The sequence below is a fragment of the Nematostella vectensis genome, chromosome 6, assembly GCF_932526225.1.
Source record: "Nematostella vectensis chromosome 6, jaNemVect1.1, whole genome shotgun sequence".
Lineage (NCBI taxonomy): Eukaryota > Metazoa > Cnidaria > Anthozoa > Actiniaria > Edwardsiidae > Nematostella > Nematostella vectensis.
The window spans coordinates 14,849,398-14,877,341 of NC_064039.1; the positions used below are offsets into that span (position 1 = coordinate 14,849,398).

The 27,944-nt window shown below is 42.0% G+C and overlaps 2 protein-coding genes and 1 long non-coding RNA gene across 3 annotated transcripts; all 3 read right to left on the reverse strand.

Annotated features, from left to right (window-relative positions):
• Positions 1–306: 306 nt before the first annotated feature.
• LOC5515121 (tetratricopeptide repeat protein 17) lies at positions 307–22,388 on the reverse strand. The gene is made up of 15 exons (XM_048728836.1): positions 22,211–22,388; positions 19,395–19,696; positions 17,381–17,600; positions 16,990–17,099; positions 16,647–16,794; positions 15,887–16,026; positions 15,282–15,447; positions 14,131–15,005; positions 13,496–13,601; positions 12,574–12,627; positions 12,379–12,459; positions 11,886–12,005; positions 2,580–2,666; positions 2,457–2,513; positions 307–1,739 (listed from the first exon to the last, which is right to left on the reverse strand). The coding sequence occupies exons 1-15, from the start codon at positions 22,343–22,345 to the stop codon at positions 1,572–1,574; spliced, it is 2,769 nt and encodes a 922-aa protein (XP_048584793.1). The 5' UTR covers positions 22,346–22,388; the 3' UTR covers positions 307–1,571.
• A 1,597-nt stretch (positions 22,389–23,985) lies between these two features.
• LOC125567935 (germ cell nuclear acidic protein-like) lies at positions 23,986–24,993 on the reverse strand. Its single transcript, XM_048728984.1, has 2 exons — positions 24,981–24,993; positions 23,986–24,787 (listed from the first exon to the last, which is right to left on the reverse strand). The coding sequence occupies exons 1-2, from the start codon at positions 24,991–24,993 to the stop codon at positions 24,165–24,167; spliced, it is 636 nt and encodes a 211-aa protein (XP_048584941.1). The 3' UTR covers positions 23,986–24,164.
• Positions 24,994–25,026: 33 nt separating this feature from the next.
• Positions 25,027–27,601, reverse strand: LOC125568106. The gene is made up of 2 exons (XR_007312101.1): positions 26,853–27,601; positions 25,027–26,342 (listed from the first exon to the last, which is right to left on the reverse strand). It is a non-coding gene; the product is annotated as an uncharacterized LOC125568106 (long non-coding RNA).
• Positions 27,602–27,944: the final 343 nt, after the last annotated feature.

Genomic DNA, 27,944 nt, shown 5'->3' on the forward strand with positions numbered 1-27,944 from the left:
ATTTCTCTGCATCTGCCTATACGATACCGATGTTAAATTGTTCCGGAATTAGTCCATTCTGGCTGTCCTTCACGAGCGATTTCTCGTCGCTCTTCGTAGACTCAGAAAGTGTACGGTAGTGCGTAGTGGAGGTAGGTCGGTCAAGTTAGCACCAAAACAGGCAAATCGGGAAAAATCCCATCAAGCTATTTTTTCGCACAGAATTGTGGTAATATTTCGTGATTCGGCGTGTTCGCGAGTACTTACGCTTCATTGAACCCACTTAAGATAATGCGGAATCCATTAAAAGCACACTTAAGCAAAAGATTACAATAACTAGTTTTTATTCTTATATAGAGATCTGCACTGGCACTAAAGGGGTTTATTTTTCTTAGTTAACAGACGCTTCGAGGCTGTGGCCCTAGTTTCTGAAAAATGCGCGTTTTCCAAGTTGAAGCATAGCGGCAAACGTTTTATTTAGTCTACGTTTCTCTTCACAATATATACATCACTTCACCGCAAATTGAGCTTGAATAGGTGGAACTGTCACACAAGGCGTACGTATCAGACATGGGCATTTCCATAATTCCCCTTCAAATTTCTAGTCGCTGTAGCTGAAACCGGGTAAAAATGGGGCTTAGTTCCTATGCCCTTTCTATTTCTAGAGGTGAGGGGGGGGGGGGGGCATTTCAAGCAAGTATCGTTACGCTACAGTTCCGTGCGGATGGCATTGTTCACGAAGGCCGTTAGACCGCTAAAGGGCGTTCATTAGGCAAACAGGAGGCCGAGCTGGGTGAGAAATTGTTCACACTTGAACTAAAACATCGCAAACTCAGAAACCATTTGAAATTTATTGGAACCCTACAGCTCCGGCATGTGTTAAGCCCCCCCCCCCCCCCCCCCCCCCCCTGTTAATACTCAAAGTGCAACCAAGATAATTAAAGACATCTCTATCTTGGAGACACTGTATTGTATTGCATTGCATTGCATTGCATTGCATTGCATTGCATTGCATTGCATTGCATTGCATTTCATTGTATTGTATTTTCACTACCCTTCTACTTCCAAATACAAAAATATATAGTCAGGGTTGATTGGTATGTTGAAGAGGAGAGTTTTTTTCATTCCAAATTAGGTTATTTGATTCATACGATGCTCTCCTGCCGTGCCGAATCTAATTGATTCGAATGGGCACATAAACAGTTCAACGTCTGAACAATTGAGTTCGGCACGTTAGAATTAAACTCGACAAAATCAAAATGAATACGGTATTCGATTCGGCCTTTCAAAAGCTCGACGTTCGAATAGATGTCGTGCTTTTGCCGTGCAGCGCGATGGTTCCAGCCATGCCCAGCGCCGCGCCGAACTTAATCATGCCGTGCTGCTTTGACTGCTATCTTATAACAAATTTGAGTACGTTGACATTCCTTAACAGCACTCTAGGCTATAATGAAATTTAAAAAAATGTTACTGCTGACGATGATGCTAGTCCCGTGACATTTGGACGATGTGCTCAGCACGTGCCACATCACGCTAGGCACACGACACCCAGCAGATATCACGTGTCCTGCACATGGCTTGTCACGAGATATTCATGTGGCAGTCAAAAGCTTCATCAGTTCTTCCGCCTCCTTTTCGAGTTGCTTCTGTTGGCGCCAAATAATACACTGAATGATCCTCAGGCGTTCTACCGCTGGGCGGAATGCTGACTCTAGTTGCAGCACTATAAGGTAGTGCTGGGTTGCTTCTGTGATTTTGTTCTATGAAGAGAAGTGTAATAGAAGTGGTCTTAATACACCAGGACCGCATCCTCGGGGACCCAGGGCGTCGCGGAGATCGGGCACACAGGGAGCGCGTGAGACCGTAGATAGCAACTAGATAGCAGAGGGTCGCATGGAAAGAATTAAGAATTCTATGGCCATGTACACATGTCAAAAACATCATCTTAACGTAATTTTGATCTTTTAGAGAAGCATTCCTAAGAAGTACCCTAATCCCTCGCATGGAAAGAATTCAAAATTCTATGGCCATGTACACATGTCAAAAACATCAACTTAACGTAATTTTGATCTTTTAGAGAAGCATTCTTATTACACATTGAAGTACCCTAATCCCTCGCATATCCGCAAATCCCTAGCTGTGGAAGTTGTTGCTGAATGTGGTCTTGGGACCGTTACAACAAACAAAAACCACAACAACTTCACTATGAATTTGTCTCAAGTTAACACTGGGAAAGAACTTAGGTAAGACACCTGTGGTTCAGTCATAACAAAGGAGCTTTAAATGTTAAAAACGACTGAGGATGTTTTCTTGTGATACAACACACCAATAAGAGTCTATATATAAGAAAACTATAGCAATAATGGAAAAAAAAATAAATAAATAATAGCAACAACAACAAAAACACAATCAACGCAAAAACTTGAAAAAAAAAAACAATAAAATCATCAAACACAAGAGAAATGAGTATATTTTACCTGCGCAACAAGAATATTTGCCAGAGTAAAGTGACCAACAAGAGAGTTAGGTGAGACCTGTCGACAGAGAGAGTTCTTAGTCCACGAGCAGCGGTGACTTAATAAGCGCACGCGCACATTTACCTTGAGAGCATGCAGACATGTGGTCTTAGCGTCCGCTAGGTAACCTGCCCTGAAGAGGATGCTTGCCAAGCTGACTAGCGCCACGTCCTGAAAACAGAACAACACGGGGAATAAGATGGTGTATATACAAGCGCCACGTCCTAAACACAGAACAACACGGGCAATAAGATGGTGTATATACAAGCGCCACGTCCTAAACACAGAACAACACGAGCAATAAGATGGTGAATATACAAGCGCCACGTCCTAAACACAGAACAACACGGGGAATAAGATGGTGTATATACAAGCGCCACGTCCTAAACACAGAACAACACGGGGAATAAGATGGTGTATATACAAGCGCCACGTCCTAAGCACAGAACAACACGGGGAATAAGATGGTGTATATACAAGCGCCACGTCCTAAACACAGAACAACACGGGGAATAAGATGGTGTATATACAAGCGCCACGTCCTGAAAACAGAACAACACGGGGAATAAGATGGTGTATATACAAGCGCCACGTCCTGAAAACAGAACAACACGGGGAATAAGATGGTGTATATACAAGCGCCACGTCCTAAACACAGAACAACACGGAGAATAAGATGGTGTATATACAAGCACCACGTCCTAAACACAGAACAACACGGGGAATAAGATGGTGTTTATACAAGCGCCACGTCCTAAACACAGAACAACACGGGGAATAAGATGGTGTATATACAAGCGCCACGTCCTAAACACAGAACAACACGGGGAATAAGATGGTGTATATACAAGCGCCACGTCCTAAACACAGAACAACATGGGGAATAAGATGGTGTATATACAAGCGCCACGTCCTAAACACAGAAAAACACGGGGAATAAGATGGTGTATATACCAGCGCCACGTCCTAAACAAAGAACAACACGGGGAATAAGATGGTGTATATACAAGCGCCACGTCCTAAACACAAAACAACACGGGGAAAAAGATGGTGTATATACAAGCGCCATGTCCTAAACACAGAACAACACGGGGAAAAAGATGGTGTATATACAAGCGCCATGTCCTAAACACAGAACAACACGGGGAATAAGATGGTGTATATACCAGCGCCACGTCCTAAACACAGAACAACACGGGGAATAAGGAGGTGTATTACAAGCCCCACGTCCTAAACACAGAACAACACGGGGAATAAGATGGAGAATATACAAGCGCCACGTAATAAACACAGAACAACACGGGGAATAAGATGGTGTTTATACCAGCGCCACGTCCTAAACACAGAACAACACGGGGAATAAGATGGTGTATATACAAGCGCCACGTCCTAAACACAGAACAACACGGGGAATAAGATGGTGTATATACAAGCGCCACGTCCTAAACACAGAACAACACAGGGGAAAAAGATGGTGTATATACAAGCGCCACGTCCTAAACACAGAACAACACAGGGGAATAAGATGGTGTATATACAAGCGCCACGTCCTAAACACAGAACAACACGGGGAATAAGATGGTGTATATACAAGCGCCACGTCCTAAACACAGAACAACACGGGGAATAAGATGGTGTATATACAAGCGCCACGTCCTAAACACAGAACAACACGGGGAATAAGATGGTGTATATACAAGCGCCACGTCCTAAACACAGAACAACACGGGGAATAAGATGGTGTTTATACCAGCGCCACGTCCTAAACACAGAACAACACGGGGAATAAGATGGTGTATATACAAGCGCCACGTCCTAAACACAGAACAACACGGGGAATAAGATGGTGTATATACAAGCGCCACGTCCTAAACACAGAACAACACAGGGGAAAAAGATGGTGTATATACAAGCGCCACGTCCTAAACACAGAACAACACAGGGGAATAAGATGGTGTATATACAAGCGCCACGTCCTAAACACAGAACAACACGGGGAATAAGATGGTGTATATACAAGCGCCACGTATTAAACACAGAACAACACGGGGAATAAGATGGTGTATATACAAGCGCCACGTCCTAAACACAGAACAACACGGGGAATAAGATGGTGTATATACAAGCGCCACGTCCTAAACACAGAACAACACGGGGAATAAGATGGTGTATATACCAGCGCCACGTAATAAAACACAAAACAACACGGGGAATAAGATGGTGTATATACAAGCGCCACGTCCTAAACACAGAACAACACGGGGAATAAGATGGTGTATATACAAGCGCCACGTCCTAAACACAGAACAACACGGGGAATAAGATGGTGTATATACAAGCGCCACGTCCTAAACACAGAACAACACGGGGAATAAGATGGTGTTTATACCAGCGCCACGTCCTAAACACAGAACAACACGGGGAATAAGATGGTGTATATACAAGCGCCACGTCCTAAACACAGAACAACACGGGGAAAAAGATGGTGTATATACAAGCGCCACGTCCTAAACACAGAACAACACGGGGAATAAGATGGTGTATATACAAGCGCCACGTCCTAAACACAGAACAACACGAGCAATAAGATGGTGAATATACAAGCGCCACGTCCTAAACACAGAACAACACGGGGAATAAGATGGTGAATATACAAGCGCCACGTCCTAAACACAGAACAACACGGGGAATAAGATGGTGTATATACAAGCGCCACGTCCTAAACACAGAACAACACGGGGAATAAGATGGTGTATTACAAGCGCCACGTCCTAAACACAGAACAACACGGGGAATAAGATGGTGTATATACAAGCGCCACGTCCTAAACACAGAACAACACGGGGAATAAGATGGTGTTTATACCAGCGCCACGTCCTAAACACAGAACAACACGAGCAATAAGATGGTGAATATACAAGCGCCACGTCCTAAACACAGAACAACACGGGGAATAAGATAACGCATATACAAGCGCCACGTCCTAACACAGAACAACACGGGGAATAAGATGGTGTATATACCAGCGCCACGTCCTAAACACAGAACAACACGGGGAATAAGATGGTGTATATACAAGCGCCACGTCTTAAACACAGAACAACACGGGGAATAAGATAGTGTTTATACAAGCGCCACGTCCTAAACACAGAACAACACGGGGAATAAGATGGTGTATATACAAGCGCCACGTCCTAAACACAGAAAAACACGGGGAATAAGATGGTGTATATACAAGCGCCACGTCCTAAACACAGAACAACACGGGGAATAAGATGGTGTATATACCAGCGCCACGTCCTAAACACAGAACAACACGGGGAATAAGATGGTGTATATACAAGCGCCACGTCCTAAACACAGAACAACACGGGGAATAAGATGGTGTATATACCAGCGCCACGTCCTAAACACAGAACAACACGGGGAATAAGATGGTGTATATACAAGCGCCACGTCCTAAACACAGAACAACACGGGGAATAAGATGGTGTATATACAAGCGCCACGTCCTAGACACAGAACAACACGGGGAATAAGATGGTGTATATACAAGCGCCACGTCCTAAACACAGAACAACACGGGGAATAAGATGGTGTATATACCAGCGCCACGTCCTAAACACAGAACAACACGGGGAATAAGATGGTGTTTATACAAGCGCCACGTCCTAAACACAGAACAACACGGGGAATAAGATGGTGTTTATACCAGCGCCACGTCCTAAACACAGAACAACACGAGCAATAAGATGGTGAATATACAAGCGCCACGTCCTAAACACAGAACAACACGGGGAATAAGATAACGCATATACAAGCGCCACGTCCTAACACAGAACAACACGGGGAATAAGATGGTGTATATACCAGCGCCACGTCCTAAACACAGAACAACACGGGGAATAAGATGGTGTATATACAAGCGCCACGTCTTAAACACAGAACAACACGGGGAATAAGATAGTGTTTATACAAGCGCCACGTCCTAAACACAGAACAACACGGGGAATAAGATGGTGTATATACAAGCGCCACGTCCTAAACACAGAAAAACACGGGGAATAAGATGGTGTATATACAAGCGCCACGTCCTAAACACAGAACAACACGGGGAATAAGATGGTGTATATACCAGCGCCACGTCCTAAACACAGAACAACACGGGGAATAAGATGGTGTATATACAAGCGCCACGTCCTTAACACAGAACAACACGGGGAATAAGATGGTGTATATACAAGCGCCACGTCCTAAACACAGAACAACACGGGGAATAAGATGGTGTATATACAAGCGCCACGTCCTAAACACAGAACAACACGGGGAATAAGATGGTGTATATACCAGCGCCACGTCCTAAACACAGAACAACACGGGGAATAAGATGGTGTATATACAAGCGCCACGTCCTAAACACAGAACAACACGGGGAATAAGATGGTGTATATACAAGCGCCACGTCCTAAACACAGAACAACACGGGGAATAAGATGGTGTATATACAAGCGCCACGTCCTAAACACAGAACAACACGGGGAATAAGATGGTGTATATACAAGCGCCACGTCCTAAACACAGAACAACACGGGGAAAAAGATGGTGTATATACAAGCGCCACGTCCTAAACACAGAACAACACGGGGAATAAGATGGTGTATATACAAGCGCCACGTCCTAACACAGAACAACACGGGGAATAAGATGGTGTATATACCAGCGCCACGTCCTAAACACAGAACAACACGGGGAATAAGATGGTGTATATACCAGCGCCACGTCCTAAACACAGAACAACACGGGGAATAAGATGGTGTATATACAAGCGCCACGTCCTTAACACAGAACAACACGGGGAATAAGATGGTGTATATACAAGCGCCACGTCCTAAACACAGAACAACACGGGGAATAAGATGGTGTATATACAAGCGCCACGTCCTAAACACAGAACAACACGGGGAATAAGATGGTGTATATACCAGCGCCACGTCCTAAACACAGAACAACACGGGGAATAAGATGGTGTATATACAAGCGCCACGTCCTAAACACAGAACAACACGGGGAATAAGATGGTGTATATACAAGCGCCACGTCCTAAACACAGAACAACACGGGGAATAAGATGGAGCATATACAAGCGCCACGTCCTAAACACAGAACAACACGGGGAATAAGATGGTGTATATACAAGCGCCACGTCCTAAACACAGAACAACACGGGGAATAAGATGGTGTATATACCAGCGCCACGTAATAAAACACAAAACAACACGGGGAATAAGATGGTGTATATACAAGCGCCACGTCCTAAACACAGAACAACACGGGGAATAAGATGGTGTATATACAAGCGCCACGTCCTAAACACAGAACAACACGGGGAATAAGATGGTGTATATACAAGCGCCACGTCCTAAACACAGAACAACACGGGGAATAAGATGGTGTTTATACCAGCGCCACGTCCTAAACACAGAACAACACGGGGAATAAGATGGTGTATATACAAGCGCCACGTCCTAAACACAGAACAACACGGGGAAAAAGATGGTGTATATACAAGCGCCACGTCCTAAACACAGAACAACACGGGGAATAAGATGGTGTATATACAAGCGCCACGTCCTAAACACAGAACAACACGGGGAATAAGATGGTGTTTATACCAGCGCCACGTCCTAAACACAGAACAACACGAGCAATAAGATGGTGAATATACAAGCGCCACGTCCTAAACACAGAACAACACGGGGAATAAGATAACGCATATACAAGCGCCACGTCCTAACACAGAACAACACGGGGAATAAGATGGTGTATATACCAGCGCCACGTCCTAAACACAGAACAACACGGGGAATAAGATGGTGTATATACAAGCGCCACGTCCTAAACACAGAACAACACGGGGAATAAGATGGTGTATATACAAGCGCCACGTCCTAACACAGAACAACACGGGGAATAAGATGGTGTATATACAAGCGCCACGTCCTAAACACAGAACAACACGGGGAATAAGATGGTGTATATACAAGCGCCACGTCCTAACACAGAACAACACGGGGAATAAGATGGTGTATATACAAGCGCCACGTCCTTAACACAGAACAACACGGGGAATAAGATGGTGTATATACAAGCGCCACGTCCTAAACACAGAACAACACGGGGAATAAGATGGTGTATATACAAGCGCCACGTCCTAAACACAGAACAACACGGGGAATAAGATGGTGTATATACCAGCGCCACGTCCTAAACACAGAACAACACGGGGAATAAGATGGTGTATATACAAGCGCCACGTCCTAAACACAGAACAACACGGGGAATAAGATGGTGTATATACAAGCGCCACGTCCTAAACACAGAACAACACGGGGAATAAGATGGAGCATATACAAGCGCCACGTCCTAAACACAGAACAACACGGGGAATAAGATGGTGTATATACAAGCGCCACGTCCTAAACACAGAACAACACGGGGAATAAGATGGTGTATATACAAGCGCCACGTCCTAAACACAGAACAACACGGGGAATAAGATGGTGCATATACAAGCGCCACGTCCTAAACACAGAACAACACGGGGAATAAGATGGTGCATATACAAGCGCCACGTCCTAAACACAGAACAACACGGGGAATAAGATGGTGTATATACAAGCGCCACGTCCTAACACAGAACAACACGGGGAATAAGTTGGTGTATATACAAGCGCCACGTCCTAACACAGAACAACACGGGGAATAAGATGGTGTATATACCAGCGCCACGTCCTAAACACAGAACAACACGGGGAATAAGATGGTGTATATACAAGCGCCACGTCCTAAACACAGAACAACACGGGGAATAAGATGGTGTATATACAAGCGCCACGTCCTAAACACAGAACAACACGGGGAATAAGATGGTGTATATACAAGCGCCACGTCCTAACACAGAACAGCACGGGGAATAAGATGGTGTATATACAAGCGCCCCGTCCTAAACACAGAACAACACGGGGAATAAGATGGTGTATATACAAGCGCCACGTCCTAAACACAGAACAACACGGGGAATAAGATGGTGTTTATACCAGCGCCACGTCCTAAACACAGAACAACACGGGGGATAAGATGGTGTATATACCAGCGCCACGTCCTAAACACAGAACAACACGGGGAATAAGATGGTGTATATACAAGCGACACGTCCTAAACACAGAACAACACGGGGAATAAGATGGTGTATATACAAGCGCCACGTCCTAAACACAGAACAACACGGGGAATAAGATGGTGTATATACAAGCGCCACGTCCTAAACACAGAACAACACGGGGAATAAGATGGTGCATATACAAGCGCCACGTCGTAAACACAGAACAACACGGGGAATAAGATGGTGTATATACCAGCGCCACGTCCTAAACACAGAACAACACGGGGAATAAGATGGTGCATATACAAGCGACACGTCCTAAACACAGAACAACACGGGGAATAAGATGGTGTATATACAAGCGCCACGTCCTAACACAGAACAACACGGGGAATAAGATGGTGTATATACAAGCGCCACGTCCTAAACACAGAACAACACGGGGAATAAGATGGTGTATATACAAGCGCCACGTCCTAGACACAGAACAACACGGGGAATAAGATGGTGCATATACAAGCGCCACGTCCTAAACACAGAACAACACGGGGAATAAGATGGTGCATATACAAGCGCCACGTCCTAAACACAGAACAACACGGGGAATAAGATGGTGTATATACAAGCGCCACGTCCTAGACACAGAACAACACGGGGAATAAGATGGTGTATATACAAGCGCCACGTCCTAAACACAGAACAACACGGGGAATAAGATGGTGTATATACCAGCGCCACGTCCTAAACACAGAACAACACGGGGAATAAGATGGTGTTTATACAAGCGCCACGTCCTAAACACAGAACAACACGGGGAATAAGATGGTGTATATACCAGCGCCACGTCCTAAACACAAAACAACACGGGGAATAAGATGGTGTATATACAAGCGCCACGTCCTAACACAGAACAACACGGGGAATAAGATGGTGTATATACAAGCGCCACGTCCTAAACACAGAACAACACGGGGAATAAGATGGTGTATATACAAGCGCCACGTCCTAAACACAGAACAACACGGGGAAAAAGATGGTGTATATACAAGCGCCACGTCCTAAACACAGAACAACACGGGGAATAAGATGGTGTATATACAAGTGCCACGTCCTAACACAGAACAACACGGGGAATAAGATGGTGTATATACCAGCGCCACGTCCTAAACACAGAACAACACGGGGAATAAGATGGTGTATATACCAGCGCCACGTCCTGACACAGAACAACACGGGGAATAAGATGGTGTATATACCAGCGCCACGTCCTAAACACAAAACAACACGGGGAATAAGATGGTGTATATACAAGCGCCACGTCCTAAACACAGAACAACACGGGGAATAAGATGGTGTATATACAAGCGCCACGTCCTGAAAACAGAACAACACGGGAAATAAGATGGTGTATATACCAGCGCCACGTCCTAAACACAGAACAACACGGGGAATAAGATGGTGTATATACAAGCGCCACGTCCTAAACACAGAACAACACGGGGAATAAGATGGTGTATATACAAGCGCCACGTCCTGAAAACAGAACAACACGGGGAATAAGATGGTGTATATACAAGCGCCACGTCCTAAACACAGAACAACACGGGGAATAAGATGGTGTATATACAAGCGCCACGTCCTAAACACAGAACAACACGGGGAATAAGATGGTGTATATACAAGCGCCACGTCCTAAACACAGAACAACACGGGGAATAAGATGGTGTATATACAAGCGCCACGTCCTAAACACAGAACAACACGGGGAATAAGATGGTGTTTATACCAGCGCCACGTCCTAAACACAGAACAACACGGGGGATAAGATGGTGTATATACCAGCGCCACGTCCTAAACACAGAACAACACGGGGAATAAGATGGTGTATATACAAGCGCCACGTCCTAAACACAGAACAACACGGGGAATAAGATGGTGTATATACCAGCGCCACGTCCTAAACACAAAACAACCCGGGGAATGAGATGGTGTATATACAAGCGCCACGTCCTAAACACAGAACAACACGGGGAATAAGATGGTGTATATACAAGCGCCACGTCCTGAAAACAGAACAACACGGGGAATAAGATGGTGTATATACCAGCGCCACGTCCTAACACAGAACAACACGGGGAATAAGACGGTGCATATTGACCTACCCGGTGTTTCTCTTTGACCTACCCGGTGTTTATCCTTGACCTACCCGGTGTTTATCTTTGACCTACCCGGTGTTTATCTTTAGAGTGAGATATCGCGAGTCGCAGGCATTGGACCGCTTCTGCAGTGTCACCTATGATCCTCCAGAACAGTGACGCTAAATTTAGCGCCACCCAAGATGTCGGATCCTGCAATGGACATGATGACGTCAGAGGTGCATTGTTTGACGTGAGAAGGCAGTTCTCACCTTTAACGTTATTTTCCCCGCTCACCACAGGGGGACCAGTATTGCTCCGCCGAAATAAGGAAAATGAATAATAGAAGGTATCATCAGACAGGGCTCATTTGTTATGTATTTTTTGACCAAGGGACGAAAGAAAATATAATTACAGAGGGGCAAAATACACTTCCCAAATAAAATTTGGGCGTGGGGGGTGGGGGTGCACGCTTAATGGGAAGGGCTATTTAGTTGAATTTCAATGCACGTTTGCGTACCATGCGGCAAAGACGTCGATGTTCATTGAAATCCCTCTCCGTTAGTGATCAATTCTACAAAAGTACCTTTTCTAGTGCTCGGCTGATATGAGTACCCATGTCTTGTATCCTCTTGTTTGGGCTGTGAGGATCGTGTGCAAGCAATGTCTTCGAAACAACAACAACAACAACAACATTAACTAAGTAGACATTAAGCTATTTTATCTGAAATTATTTTATTGGGTAAGGGTGTAAAATATTGCTACTTTGTGAGATTTGTACCTGTGCCATTCCTATTTCAGGATCAAGACTCTGTTTTTCCACTTTCCTAATACCCTGTAAGAAAGAAAAAAAAAAGATGGGCTAATTGAATATAATCAGGACAGTGAACCTGTCATGGAAACAAAAAACAAGAGAAATTACCCTGCTCGCAGAGTTTTTCTCCTGTTTGTTTCTAGCTGTTTACTTATTCGTGTCGCCCATGCTCTTTCGCGTTTTTGTTTAAATGATCTGCTAGAAACAAACAGCAAGAAACCTCCGCTAGCAGGGTAGCGAGAGTTCTCGTTAGCTCCGATTCTACGTCGCGCTTGTGCCGTGCCCAATCTAATTGTCTATTTGTATCGATACAAATACATTGGAATCAATGTTGATTTAGACGTCGCACTAAATAAGACGCGCTCAATAGGTTTCGTGTAGTAAAAATTGACTTGATGTGGAGTTTCTATTGCACAAAATAAAAAATGTAGTGATTTGGCATATCAAAAGCTCGACGTTCGAATCGGTGTCGTTCCTTTGCCGTGCAGCACGACGGGTGCAGCCGTGATTAGTGCCGTGCCGAAATTAATTGATTCAGATGTTGTCGAACTTTTTTAAAAGTTTGTCAATAGGCCTTTCCAGCTTGAGCGCGCATTACAATAGAAACCTACCCCAACTACCAGAATGCAGCGGACGCCTTTAAGTAGTTGAGGCAGGTGCCCATGAGTGCATGCGCAAGCTTATAGATGGAATGGCCAATTATCAACTTTATAACTAGGATGTTCCCGTCATGTTTAAATGTGCACAAACGGATTTCCGCTGGCTGGTGATGTTAGAGCCAGTTAGATAGCGCGTTCTGGCTTACTTATTGGCCTTTGTCAAGGTGGCCACGGTAGCGTGCGTCGCATTGTAAAAGGGGTAACACAGTATAATGTTTTTTACAAGTTACCTCGAGGTGATCTAGTGACCAGGCCCCAGCACGAATCTTGGCTCGACATAGCGGAGGGGTGGGAAAACCTTTCAACTGCTCTTTGAAGTCAACATGCTTGGATATACTATCAAGTAAAGCTACATTTTAGAACGTCTTCTTCAATTAAAATCAACTATCAAGCGGGTACTATGGTCCATCAAGTATGCCAGGAGTAGTCGTTGAAATCTGTATGGAATGTTTGTTCTGACCAATCACATGTGAGATATTCAGAGAGGGACATGTGCTAAAGCAAGTTCCAGTACCCAAATTCTTGCTTGCGATTTGTCAGAAGACAGTTAACAGACTTTGCGCCTTCTCTGAATAAGTGCCTCGCCTTGGGAGTGACTAAGGGTTGACAGATATCTAATAGGAAAATCAGGGCTTAAATCTAACATTTTGGCTAACTTACTCGAGCTCAAACAACAACAACAACAACTACTACGGTGGTTGAGAAGAATCACAAAAGCTTTTTGAAAACCAGATAAGTTTTTAGTGATTTTCTAATCTCTAGGTTACCAGACAGCATTTGAGGGCGAAGGAGGTAACGAGGGCACCTTTACCCACTCCTGGCTATGCAAAAAGGATATATCAAAAAGGTACAATCAAATACTCACTCAACCCCTCTGTGCTCCAAGTTCACCCAAGCGCTAAATCTCTTATTCTTGAGCATCAACCCCTCGATTCCTTCAACATTGGTGCACTCGTCCTCCTTTGGGTCCAGCTTTGATTTGCTCCCACCAAGGGCTTTCTGTATGCCAGCAGATCTTTTATCACTTGCCTGAGACTTTTTAATCTCTTGGGATGGGGTACTATTCACTTGTTTCCTAACCTCTTTCTCGTCATCAGTATTTTTCATTACTAGATTGGATTCTGTACTCCCTTTATTGGCGGATGACTTATTTACGGGTGATTTAGGGCTTGAGCTGGGTTTGACTGCATCATCTTCCTTCTTTTTAGATTTGCTTTTTGTGTTTTTTGATTTGGCACTCCTGCTTAAATCTTTCTCATTATCTGAAGCACTTTTACCTTCAGTACCCCTTCTTGCACGAGATTCCTTATCGTTTTCATCATTTGTTTGCTGCTTATGATTTTCACTAATTTTGTCTTCAGCATTACAGTCATCTTTGCCAGCCTTATCATCACCCATCGACTCACGTATGCGTGCGATGGTATCACGAGCTTTGTCTAAATAGCGCTTCATTTCTTCAGGAGTAACTAACTGTACCTTTGGCTCCTTATTTTCCTCTGTATTTTGGGTCTTCTTCTCTTCCAAAGACAAATCACTTTCTCTAGCTGTGTTTGCTTGATCTCCGAATAGACCTTTCTCCAAATCATTTCTGGGTTTGATTTCATCTGTTTCTCTCAGTGCATCTTTGTCAGGGTTCTTGGTGTTCTTTTTCGCCTGTGCTTTGTTATCCTGATTTTCCTTGCTGTTAATGCCTTCTGTTGCTTTGCCATTTTTCTTCATTTTCATGTTTTTATTATTTTCCTGAGAAAATAGGTAAATAATACCTATGAATTTTTGGTTTGTATAATCAATGATTAGATTGTTTCTAATGAAAAGTAGAGTAACGTTAGAACTTCTAACTCACTGCCTTTTTGATGTCTATTTGGCATTCAACATGGCTTAAGTTATAGCATAAATAAGACTAGTACATCGCATGGGTACAGATGTGTACTCAGGATCTACATTTCTTCTAAAAATGTTCACTTCAAAGGGGGAGTGAGGGGGAGACCTAACCCTCTTGTTCAGCAAATAGCTTACCTTGTTCAATGCCCATGTCTTACTATTACTGTGAACACTATGCCATAGTTTTTCCAACTGTGCTTTATAAAAGTAGTACGGTATCTCCAATAAGGCTGCGGCACCTTGTTCTTCCTTACTGAGGTCTTCATGGTTGCATTCCACTGTCTTTTTTTGGAAGGCTGATCTAAGATTTTAGTATCAATTATTCATCAATTGTGATGGCGCCTTAAATTTGCCACTCAATGCAGGTTCCAGTAAAGGATAGCTTGATTAAGCATTTTTAGAACCACCCTCCGGTACCCAGGGTATCGCAGTTAGCGTAACGAGTATTAAGAATATTTGTTGTTCTACTGCATACCACCATTTAAAAGTTAAAAATAACATGCTCTGAGTTCTCTATACATTTACTGTTTTACTCCTAGTCATGTATTGCTTGTTTGAAAAATACATTCTTGAGGGGTATTTTTTATGGGTGAATAGCTAAAGCAGAGAAAAGGTAATTTAAGCTCAACCCTCCTCTAGCAATTAGAAAAAAATATGATTTTGAGGGGAAAAAAACAGAGAAATGAAAATAAGTTACCGATTTAATTAAAATTATAAAAAAAATACATATGTTTACTTACCTTTTTCTTTCTTGCTTTGTACACTGAAATCTCTTCTCACACTGAACGGCTTTTAACCACTTCTTCGCCACAGAAGCACTTGGTTCAACAGTTGTGACATATCGAAAACACATCTCTGCCATATCAAACATCTTTAAAGCCTGTCAAAATATTTAGACACCAAAATAAGTTTTTTTTTTAGCAAGGTATTGATTGAGATACTGTTAAGGTCATCATTAGAATTATCAAACTTGATGGGTACATCTTAAAGGGTACATATACAACAGAGCTGCAGCGGGAAGGTTGCCTCAGGCCTATTTGGGGGCACAATACAACATTAACAAAATATAGGGCAGGGGGCACAGCCATGCTTATTTCCATCCATTTGTCTAATTATTGGGCACCAGTGCCCCACCCCCCACTACAGACCTGTATAATGCTTTAAAAAATAAACTCAGTCCATATTGCCAAATATGGGGTAGTTTGAATTTTAAGAGAAAGTCTAATCTTTTGGAGTTTACATTGATCTACAGTAATCATTACTTAACCTTATAGCTTTGATTGCAACACAACACAATATGACAACAAAACACACATTTTGCATACAGAGAACTTATACTTTAATATACATACTTACACTATACATGCAGATACCTTATAGTGTACTCTTTAATCTTTTTAAAATCTTTAAATGGTATAATTGCATTTAGCAGAGGCTAATGTTGCAATGGATGCTTTCACTGTACATGCAGATACCTTATATTGTAGTATACATGCTTACACTATACATAATGCCAAGGACATAACAGTGCTTGCTGACTTCTTGTGTGATTTCTAAAGAGGAGTGCAATAGCACCAGGGCATCCAACGTGCGGTTGGCTTTGTGGAGGACAACTCCCAAGCTTGTGAGAGCTACATCACGATGGTTCCTAAAAACAAACAATTCCAATGCATTACATTATATTTGAAGGGAATCATCTCTAAAAATATTCCTCTCTCATTATAGTAGCATTTAAAGATTTTAACAATACACACCAAACTTAGCATTACAAATACATCTAAAAAGTCTGTCTGTTTTTTGCCATAAGTCTGTCCGTCCGTTTGTCTGTCTGTTGGTCACCTACCATGGAGAATGATAAAGAGCACTTCTTAAACAATTGATGGTCTGGTAGGTACTTCCATGATGGCGCCAGTAAAGAGCAGCTAAATTCAAGAGCAACCAGGAAGTAGAATTCTAAAAATTTAATTAAAAAATAAAATTTAAACTTAAAAATATTATCCTATTATCCATATCATATACAACACTGTACAGTACATATATCTTTTTCATATAAGTTAAATAAAATCAATATAAAACTCTCATCTGTGCAATTAGAGTTAGACTTGAATAAAAAAATATATAGAAAAAATATATAAAAGAGAAAACAGTAGCATCAAACAAGCGCTTTGTTTTTGAAGCATTAGTCTTTTCCCTTTTCTTCTAGAATTTCTATTCATCCTTGGTTGTGTGAGTACCTTGTCAAGTGCAAGCTTTAGTCTAGATCCCCACTCCTCGACACTCATACCAGGTGGTATCACCTCAGTCACACCCATATCCTTGACCCGAGGGATCCTCTGGCGCCGATTCACACCCTCCAAATGGTCAAAAGATAGCAGAGACACGGTTGTGAGCTCTTTACACATGGGGACATGCAAACATGGAGCCTTTCCTTTAAGGTTAACATGATCTTCAATGCTGAAAAACAAAGCACAGTTAGTATGTTATGTTTCCAATGCTTAGTATAGTATGCTATATGTGCTACCATAGCCACTGACAAAGTTAGACAACTAATATGCAAAAAAATGTGTTTGACTCCCATGGGCACACATGGGAGGGGCGGGGGGGGGTCTACCAAGGAGGACATGGAGAAGAACAGTACAGCAGAAAAAAGGAAGAGGCAGGCTGTGGGCCCTGAGACTAAGTTAGAGTACCCCATTGAGTTTATTGTTAGTGAGCATTGTAAGTACTGTCACTGGGAGAGGGTTATTGCATCCCCAGTGGTTCTTTTATGTCCCTTTGGTTCAGGTTCTTAGTGTAGTGCAGCTTGAAGAGACATGCCTCTGGTTTAATGTCCTAACAGTATCTGCGAAGACTGGAAACACGGGAGAATACTAGTGACATCACGTTATCAATGATGTCACTAGAAGCAAAATATGCTGACGCCATCAAAATAAAAAATATTTATATTTCACGAGAAAACACTGTATGGCAACCAAACTCTGTAGGTGTAGGGGGATGCAACAATATGGTCATGTGTTGTGTGACGTCATCGATGACGTCACGCTAAGCAAAACTATTCTGATATCATATCTATATTCATATCTCCTAAACGAAACATCTTATGACAATTAAACATATGTGTCATGTATGTGCTTGTGACATCATCCATGATGTCACTAGAAGCAAAAATATGCTGATGTCATCAAAATAAAAAATATTTATATTTCACGAAGAAAACATTGTATGGCAACTAAACTCGGTAAATGCCATGTAGGTGTCATGGGGGTGCAACAATATGGTCATGTGTTCATGTCATCATCAATGACGACACTAAAAGCAAAAAAATGTAATGAAAAGCAAAAACATTCATATCTCTTCTAAAAAACATTGTTTCACAACCAAACTCGGCAGGTGTAATGTTGGTGTCAAGGGGGGTGCACAGATATGGTCACGTGATTTGTGACGTCATCGATGACATCACTTTAAGCAAAATTATTCCAATTTCATTAGAACAAAAATATCCTTATCTCATGAACGAAACATTATGACAACCAATCTTGGTATGTGCCATGTTGGCGTCAAGGGGGTGCTCCAATATGGTCACATGATTGTGAAGTCATCAATGTAGAAAACATTCAAATCTCGTGAAAGAAACATTGTATAACAACCAAACTTGGTAGGTGTCATGTATGTGTCAAGAGCGGTGACCAGATATGGTCACGTGATGCGTGACATCATCGATGACGTCACTTAAAAAAAACTACCCTGATGCCGAAACATGTATGACAGCTAAACCTGTTATGTGGGGGAAAGGGGTTTAACAAATTGGGCGCATGATTTGTGAAATCGTTGAAATCGTCAAAAACAGAAATATAATAATAATATTTAAAATTTCTTAAATTATTAAGCGGAAATGAAGCAAAGATTTGGCTGTTTGGAGCTCCCCTTTTAGGCACTGCCTAAATCTATATATTAGGACTATGCATACCGCATTCTTTGTAAGAGGGTTAAGGCTGCAGCGTATAACTCTAAAAATAATCAAAATAAAATCTAAACATACCATACTTTTTTTGATTTTTTTAAGGCTTTGCTTACTCGTTTAGTATCGATTCGAACATTTTTCTGAAATTGTAGTGGTATAAAATGGCCTGGTACTGGTGGTACAAACACCACATTGAGAGAGGGTGGTGTAGTGACCCTTTACCAAGCATCAGCATTCATAGTCACATAATATTTGATTTAATTTTGCTGTTATTTACATTCACTTACTTGATCCCTTTCTTTGCAAATGGAACCACATTCAGTAGATCAATGCTCAACTCTGTCACTCGATATTTTACTTTGTTGCAGAATGGATCCTTTGCAAAGAACTCTTTAGCTTGATCCTCATCAGAATCTGTGACAATCTCAGACTCCTCTTTCATTGTTCCATGGTTAACAAGCTTCTGATGATGGAAGTTTTTATACACTTCTTCATGTTCCTGATCTTTTTTTGCCTTTTTGACCTCTTGCTCCTTCGTCATAAAAGCCACCAAATCATATGGCCTATTCATTATAAAAACAGAGCTTGCCTGGAGAAAAAAAAAATGCTTATTTGAGTGTGGAAATTTTGTACAAGAAAAATAATAAATGGTCGAAAAGGCATCTCTTCCTAATGTAAACTATACATGAATCTCATTTCCTTATAATCAAGATCAAAGATTGTGACACATAAATTACAAAATTGAAACTAAATGCAAAAATGATACAAGTATACAGAAGACACCCATGTATAAGAACCTAAAGATTCTTCAAAACCTACCAACCTTCAAACCTACAGGTTGAAATGTAGAATTTCAAGCACACATCTTATATGATTCTAACTAGCCTGGTGGGGAAGAATAGGTTCTTATTATAGATCAATGAAATGTTTTGTCAAAATTCTGAATTATAGTTGATAACAAGAAAGAAATGATACTTTAAAAAATTTTTTTTGCTTTGCATGCTGTAGTTTAATACAACAAGGGCTATATAATGTGTTTAGCATTGATTGTTATTGTTATAGTGACTGTTATTTCTCATTGTGTATGAAAAAAATAAAATACCAATTTTTAAGAACCTAAACAGCATGATTTTTCAAAGGTAATCCAATCTATAAGAACCAAGAGACCATGATATAAGAGAACGAATCCCTGTGGCCCATGATAACGTCCAAGAAAGCTATTTTTAGATTGCGCGAGCTTGCCAATCATAGCATCCATACATGGTTTGTCGCGCCATATTTGGTTATGGGCACCACGGGCTAGTACAATTTCACACCAAATTTTTTCCCTATGCACTTCTTTACTTCGTTCGCTACCTGTTTTTATCCTTTTAGCTTCTCTTCAAGGCTCATGATCACAATGCTACTCATGGGGTGGTGTCCTGTTATCTGTTAAGGTTATCTGTTAAGGTTATCTGTTAAGTTATCTAATGTTCAGTTATCTAAATGTTATATAAATAATTGAACGGGAAGACGCCGGGGAGACGGCGAATTTGGAGTTCATTCAAGATGCATCGTGCAGACTCCTAAAAAGTTCTTTCTCTGCAATTCGGTGAGATAGAATACCTAGGCATTCTCATAGTCTATGTTATGCATTTTAATACAAGAAGGCCTTTATTTTTCTTTGATTTATAACATTTTTAGATGAATTTTTCACGCAAATGTTCAGAAATCATGTCACTCAAGAAACCCTTGTCACTGGAATAAGATCTACTTCATTATAAAGACTTGAAATCTTTTATTTGTAATATCAGTGTGAATATAATGGTATTAAGCTCTGGATGTATCTTTTTCATTAAAAGGGAATTGAAAGAGAATTGTGTTTTGTAAACACAGATTTATGATTGATTGTTGTGTTATAAGTAATTTGTGAATCAGCAGTGAAAACTTTTACTGGGGAAGTTGATCCCAGAGCCTAAAATCACGCACTTTATGCATTTCAATGTCCCAGAAATGGTTCATTGGCTCCAGCGTACTCTATAGAAGATCATTTTTACAGCGTTCGTAAAAAAGGAAGGTATTTTCGGTCAAAAAGATTTCCGAAACATCCTTGCCGGATCACATAGCTCAAGATGTGATCGCGCGTAAGACTCTTGTTGCTAGGAAACATGAGCGCTAACCAATCAGAGACGTATCAAAAAATAACTGCTTGTTCTAAAAATAGTTTTTACGGATGTCATCATTGAAACATACCCTAATACGGGGGATTCGTTCTGTTACATCATGGTCTCTTGTAAGAACCTGTCTAATCTTGATATGATCTTGAAATTTCTAGTGTATTTCCTAGTGCGTATCGTGCTGGATCTTAGATTTCGAGAAGCCCTGCAGATCTCAAGCGTCTGTCTGACCGCAGAGACAACAAGACATGCTTCTCATTTGTTGGGAAATATAAAGATGTTGCTCCTATCAGTTAGCCTATGAGGAGGGACATTTTGGAGCATGGCTACAATCTGAAATCACAGGTGCAACCAGAGTTGTTAAGCCTATTTGTAACACTCAGCACTTTGGCAACTATGTTACTGCAAAGTACACTTGATAGTGGCAGGGGTTAGACAGGGTTTTCCAAGGCAGGTGTGCAAACATCAGTGTTATAACATGATCAAATAAAAACTATTTTTAATATCAAAACATCAGGGTTTTTTTTATTATAGTTATTTGGTGGTGCAATGTGCAAGTTGCATTTGGTCATTTGCCCCCCCCCCCTTGTTTACCCTAAGTCTGTACCGTGTGTTGGGGGAGGAGATATACTCGCTGTTAATGCCTCAAGTTTCATGTTGAAGCAAATAAAAATAATGACTGAAGCAAGTAACTTAAATTATTCCACCACCGGATTCCCAGTGCACCAGTATCGCAGCAAAAATAAAAAGATAGCTTTAGCTTTCTTGGTTATCAGTTATCTTATTCATCAATCGTTCCAATTAAAGCTAAGCGTCTAGAATCAAAGTAATATCAAAAAATCAAAATCAAAATCGAACGCGCATCACACTGTTACATACATAATTAAACACAAGTACACCTCCTCGACTGCTGAATAAACGATCGGGGACAAGATCTGCAAACAAACCTGCTGTTCGATGCGACCATTTTCTGTGACCACCCAGTGCGTTACCGCAGAGCAGGGATGGGAGCTCAATAAGATAAAAAAAACACATAGAATTAATAAACCCCGCCAACTATCCCAAGGATAAAACGCCGCCATCTTGGATCATTCCCAGCGTTTGCTAGATCCCAGGACCCCGCGCATCTTTGATTGAGTAGGTAGAGGAAGTCGGCTGCTGATATCACTTTCATTACTACTATATCGCCCCCATACGCCCGTAAAATACAACTCCAAACGTCATAAATGCAAAATAAACATCGCCAGACCCGGATACTCAAGGATTTATCCAAGGCATAGACGACCTTCAAAAGCGCATCCAAGTAATGTAAAAGAATTGACTCCATTGTCAAAATATCAAACCTTGATTTCCGACCAATTCGTAAACAAATGCTTAGGGAGAGGTCATCAATTACAGGGGGGTGGGGGGTTTGGGATTTTTGCAAAACCCTAGGCTAAAAAATCGCGATCCCCCATCAAATCCAAGCCCAAAATTCGTGACCGCCCCCCCCCCCCTCCCCCCACCTAATGGGAGGCCGAAAAATTTGCAACACTAATTTAAGAATGGCACAGAGATAAACAACAAATGCCGGTGTCGCTAAAAAACGACTACGTCGTGGACAAATTTAACAAAGACATTTGAGTCTAGGTTTTGCAACATTTTGAAGTATTCATTTTGTTAAACTGATTAGAACGTGCAGTTTTGTCTGTCACCCATGAGAGGAGATCTCAAAATCTATTTATAAAAAAAATTTTTTTGGCGCCCGAAAAAATGTGATCCCTCCCCATACAAATTTGCCAGCCCCCCCCCCCCCCCTCACCAGTAAATGACCGCTCCCTAAGTCTCAGCAACATTTCTTCCAACAATTCTGAACTACAAATAGAAACAACCAAACATAGACGGTCAGCACTCGTTCACACGGCTCAGAAGGCACAAATAGATACCTTCATTGCGCTCCGTCAGGTCCCTTTTTACATCCATCAGCCACAATAATCAATCCTAAGACCTTCATTAGGAGCGTGTTGCTGCCATGTTTAGTCCCTATTGCATGCCTGCACTGCATCGTGGGAGACTTGGAAACACCTCGACAGAGGCGGGAAAACTCCTCTCCCATAATCATAACAGCTTTTTTTATCCCAGTTTTTTTTATCAACAGTCTCTTTGCCCCAACGCCAAACAAAACATTTCCAGGTCCAAGGAACCCAGAATAAGCCTGAAAACAATTTTTGAATAAGGTTAGGTAGAAGCAGGGGCTCATAAGTAGGGGCAATCAACTTCCCCACATTCTTGTACTATATAACTGTCACGGCGTTTCCTAGGATCAGGCTATTTTAAGACGCGCGGATGAGCCAATCAGATTTGACCTTGGTGTTGACGTTTTAGCTGAGCTCAACTGCACGCGCAGTCTCAGACAAAAAAGCTATGTTCTCTCTTCGGTACTTTGACTTTTGTTGCTGTCTTCTTTTATATGAATCCAACCCTACCTACGACTTTAAATTCTAGCTTGCATTTTTTTGGTAAACAAAAAAAAAACCCGGCGGATGATGGATAAAAAAATATTCTTACGCGCGCGACCAACGTCAACGTAGCTGATTGGCCCGTTCGTGCGCGCGCGTCTAAAAATAGCCTGATCCTCGAAAACGCCGTGACACTTATATAATACAGATGATTGCCCCTAGTTATGAGCCCCTGGTAGAAAAGATGTTGTGGTGGCCGAATACCAGGCGAGAGAGGAGAACGCTTCCAAACACAACAACAAGCTTTAATACACACCAACTCATTCCACGAATTCTCAAACCAACACCCACAATGCCGTGCGGACTTGCATATCAACTCCCATAATGCAGGGCGAGTTCACACTACATCTCTCCCCACCTAACATTTCGCATGCAAAATAACACTATATGAAAATTAACATTTCTAGAAAATTGAAAAGTCTGTAACATAGTCCTTCAAGTGAGTAGGTGGCCTAACCGTACGACCACTCCTTGTGATCACATGACCCGTATCTGCACTAGCATCAAGTTCCACTGGGGTAGGATCACCATCATCAGGCTCCTCAGGGGTAGAGTCCTCATCATCAGGCTCCTCAGAAGTAGAGTCCACATCATCAGGCTCCTCAGGGGTAGAGTCCTCATCATCAGGCTCCTCAGGGGTAGAGTCCTCATCATCAGGCTCCTCAGAAGTAGAGTCCACATCATCAGGCTCCTCAGGGGTAGAGTCCTCATCATCAGGCTCCTCAGGGGTAGAGTCCTCATCATCAGGCTCCTCAGGGGTAGAGTCCTCATCATCAGGGTCCTCAGGGGTAGAGTCCTCATCATCAGGCTCCTCAGGGGTAGAGTCCACATTATCAGGCTCCTCAGGGGTAGAGTCCTCATCATCAGGCTCCTCAGGGGTAGAGTCCTCATCATCAGGCTCCTCAGGGGTAGAGTCCTTATCATCAGGGTCCTCAGGGGTAGAGTCCTCATCATCAGGCTCCTCAAGGGTAGAGTCCTCATCATCAGGCTCCTCAGGGGTAGAGTCCTCATCATCATAAAAACAAGCTTAACACGATTGTGATGAACAACAGTTGGGCCTTTAGGATGATCCAAAATCACATCAGGCTCAATAATGTCTAAAACTTTATACGGTCCAGTCCCTTTGGCACTCAGTTTTGCTGTTATTCACTTAGGTTAACATGACTTGGGTGTGGCCTTCAAATAGACGAAATCTCCCACAGCGTATGGAGTCGGAGACACCCGTTGATCATAATACCGCTTCTCACGTTATTTAGCTTTCTTTAAATTCTGGGATGCCTCATGAAGCTTACGAATCAATGCATTTGCAAAGTTAGATCTGTTCTGAGTAATAAACACTAAGGTTCCTCTGCCAAGTCTAACTATATCCTCATTCCTTGGTACATGACCAAACACTTGTTCAAGGTGTCATCCTGAGTGATGCTTGAAGGGATGTATTATAGGCAAAAATATCTGCCTGCAAGAATATGTCCCATGTTCTATGATCTTTCTCACAATGTGAAGCAAGCATGGTCTTGACTGTGCGCATCTGTCGTTCACATAGACAGTTACATTGATGATGGTATGCAGTTGTTCTGCGCTTCTCAACTCCTAGGATTTTGGTGACTTCTTCCATTAACTCACTGTCAAAATTTGGACCCTGATCAGTTAACAAAACTTCTGAGACTCCATAAACTAGGACCCAATTAGCTGTCAAAAGTTTTGCAACTGTCCCTGCATTATCATCTGGGAACATGCTTGAACATACCTGGTCTTGAAATCAATAATAACTTAAATGTACTTGTTACCCTGTGCTGACTCTGGTAAGAGGCCTGTGATATCCACACCAATCATACTGAATGGTTAAAGGTCATCAGTGTTGATAGACTTCAGAGGTGCCCTTAGCGTACGTGGTGGTCCCTTCAACCTGCAACACTGATCACACTGTTTACAGTGCTTAGAAATATCATCATGCATCGCCGGCCAATAATAAATTCTCTGAATTCTAGTGTACGTGCGGTGGAATCCTAAGTGCCCTTTATCATCATGATTCCAGTGCAGTATTTGTGGAATCATTGATTCTGGTATAACTACCTGTCTATTATCACCAACAACTCGAAACAATACTCCATTGACTATCTTTAAATAATTCATTTGTTTCCATAGCAACTAAATTGGGTTGGTCTACTAGAAATATCCTCTTTGGTTAAACGCTTACTCGACAATGTTCTTTCGATGATTTCCCTCAGGTTGGGGTCTTTCTCTTGCCGCTGTCTTATGTTAATTTCATCATCCAACTCTATGGCTGAAACATCCTCCTGATTAAATGCTGTTGATAATGCATCTGCATTTTAAATGATGTTTCCCTGTTCTGTATGATATCTCATAATCAAGAGTTTCTAATTTGTCCAGCCATCTAGCTCTGCGATGAGTTGGGTCTGGCATTTTCTTAAGTTGAGCCAGGGGGTTATGATCTACGCGAAATGTGACATGCTGTCCATAAATATATGGCTTCTCTATCCGTGATTCCGTACTTCGGCTCTGCCTTAGTTAAAGCTCTACTTGCATACTCTACAACTCGTTCATTTCCCTTGTCATCAACCTGAGATAAGAAAGCACCAACGCCAGTGGCTGATGAATCTGAGTCAACAACAAATGGGCGCTTGAAATCTGGCAATGCAAGCAAAGGGGGACCGGTAAGCAGATTCTTGGTCTGCGAAAAGGCTTTATCATGAATGTCTCGCCATTTGAACTTAGCATCTCCTGAATTTACAATTTCCCAAAGTGGTTGTGATACCTCTGCTAAGTTGGGTGGGAATCAGCGATAATAGTTGATTAGGCCTAGGTAGGCTCTCAGATCTTTTGTTGATTGGGGCTTTGGATAATCATGAATTGCCAGCATTTTATCTTCTGATGGTCTGATAACTTGCTGTGAAATATGGTGACCCAACCATTTCACCTCTTTCCTAAAGAACTGACATTTCTTAGGGTTAATATTCAAATTATGCATCTTAAACTGGGTGAAAATCTTACTTAGTCGCTCTAATGCCTCCTCAAGGGTGGAACCCCAGGTGATAATACCGTCGATATAGGCGTAACATTCAACACCTACCATTGGAGCTAGCGAAAGAGTCATCATACACTGGAACGAGGCTGGGCTGTTGCATGATCACATAGGGAGGACGGTTAACTGCATCAGGCGTTGACCAGTGGTGAATGCCGTCTTCTCATGGTCATTCTCGTTCAAGGGAATCTGATAGAAACAACTTCTCAAATCTAGAGTAGAAAAATACTTAACACCTTCAAGAGACTGGAGTACTTCCTTAAACACTGGGAGGGGTTGGGCACATTTAACTGTCAAATTGTTCAGTTTACGAAAGTCCACACACAGACGTGGCGACCCGTCTTTCCTCTTAGCCAAAACTATTGGGAACGCCCACGGGGAAATACTGTCTTCAACAATCCCTGCCTCCCTAAGCCTTTTCACCTCATCTTCTATAATTTGACGCTCTCTAGGGGAATAGCGATAGCTCCTACATTTAACAGGTTTTGCCCCACCAATGTCAATTTTATGCTTCAGCACATCCGTTTTCCCAAGATCATATGCAGATTTAGAAAAAAAACTTCTTTGTTTGCTCCTAAAAGTTGATTTACTTTGCCTTTTTCTTCCGCCGTCAAATGTTCCAAATTTACAGACTTTAACCACGAATAATAATCATCTACTGAATCACTGACTTTATTGACATCATTAATATCCACAACTAGGTTTACTGGAATTACATTTGCAATGTGTTGACCCTCTGTTAACGTCACAGGTTCTTCTGCAAGATTTGCTGCACGAACTGGAAAGGTACCTTTCTTCTCTAGGGTGACTACAGCTTGGGCTACCAGGATATCTGAAAAACATGAAATATCTGAATCACAAACACCGATTTAACTCTTGGTTAAATCATCATTCGCAATGTTCACCTTCCCACTTACAATCACTTCACTTTATCTATCAGCTGAATACGGTATACAGACTCGATAGATTGTACTTGGCACTGAATTCCAAGTTTCACCTTGTCTCCATCAAGGCACAATTCATTTGTGTTCATATTAATCACCGCAGAATTCTTCTTTAAAAAGTCAAATCCCAAAATCAGATCTGAAACTACTGTTGCCACACAAAATTTGTGTGAGTAAACACACTGTCCCAACTTCA

Bases quoted from the DNA above. Each gene is read 5' to 3' on its own strand.
- LOC5515121 (XM_048728836.1), bottom strand. From the start codon at position 22,345: ATGGCGGCGTTTTATCCTTGGGATAGTTGGCGGGGTTTATTAATTCTA. The intron at 13,602-14,130 runs GTGAGTATTTGA...TTTACTTGATAG, and splicing joins TTGGAGCACAGAGGGGTTGA to TATATCCAAGCATGTTGACT. The intron at 2,667-11,885 runs GTAGGTCAAAGA...TTCTGTTTTCAG, and splicing joins ACTCTAAAGATAAACACCGG to GACGTGGCGCTAGTCAGCTT.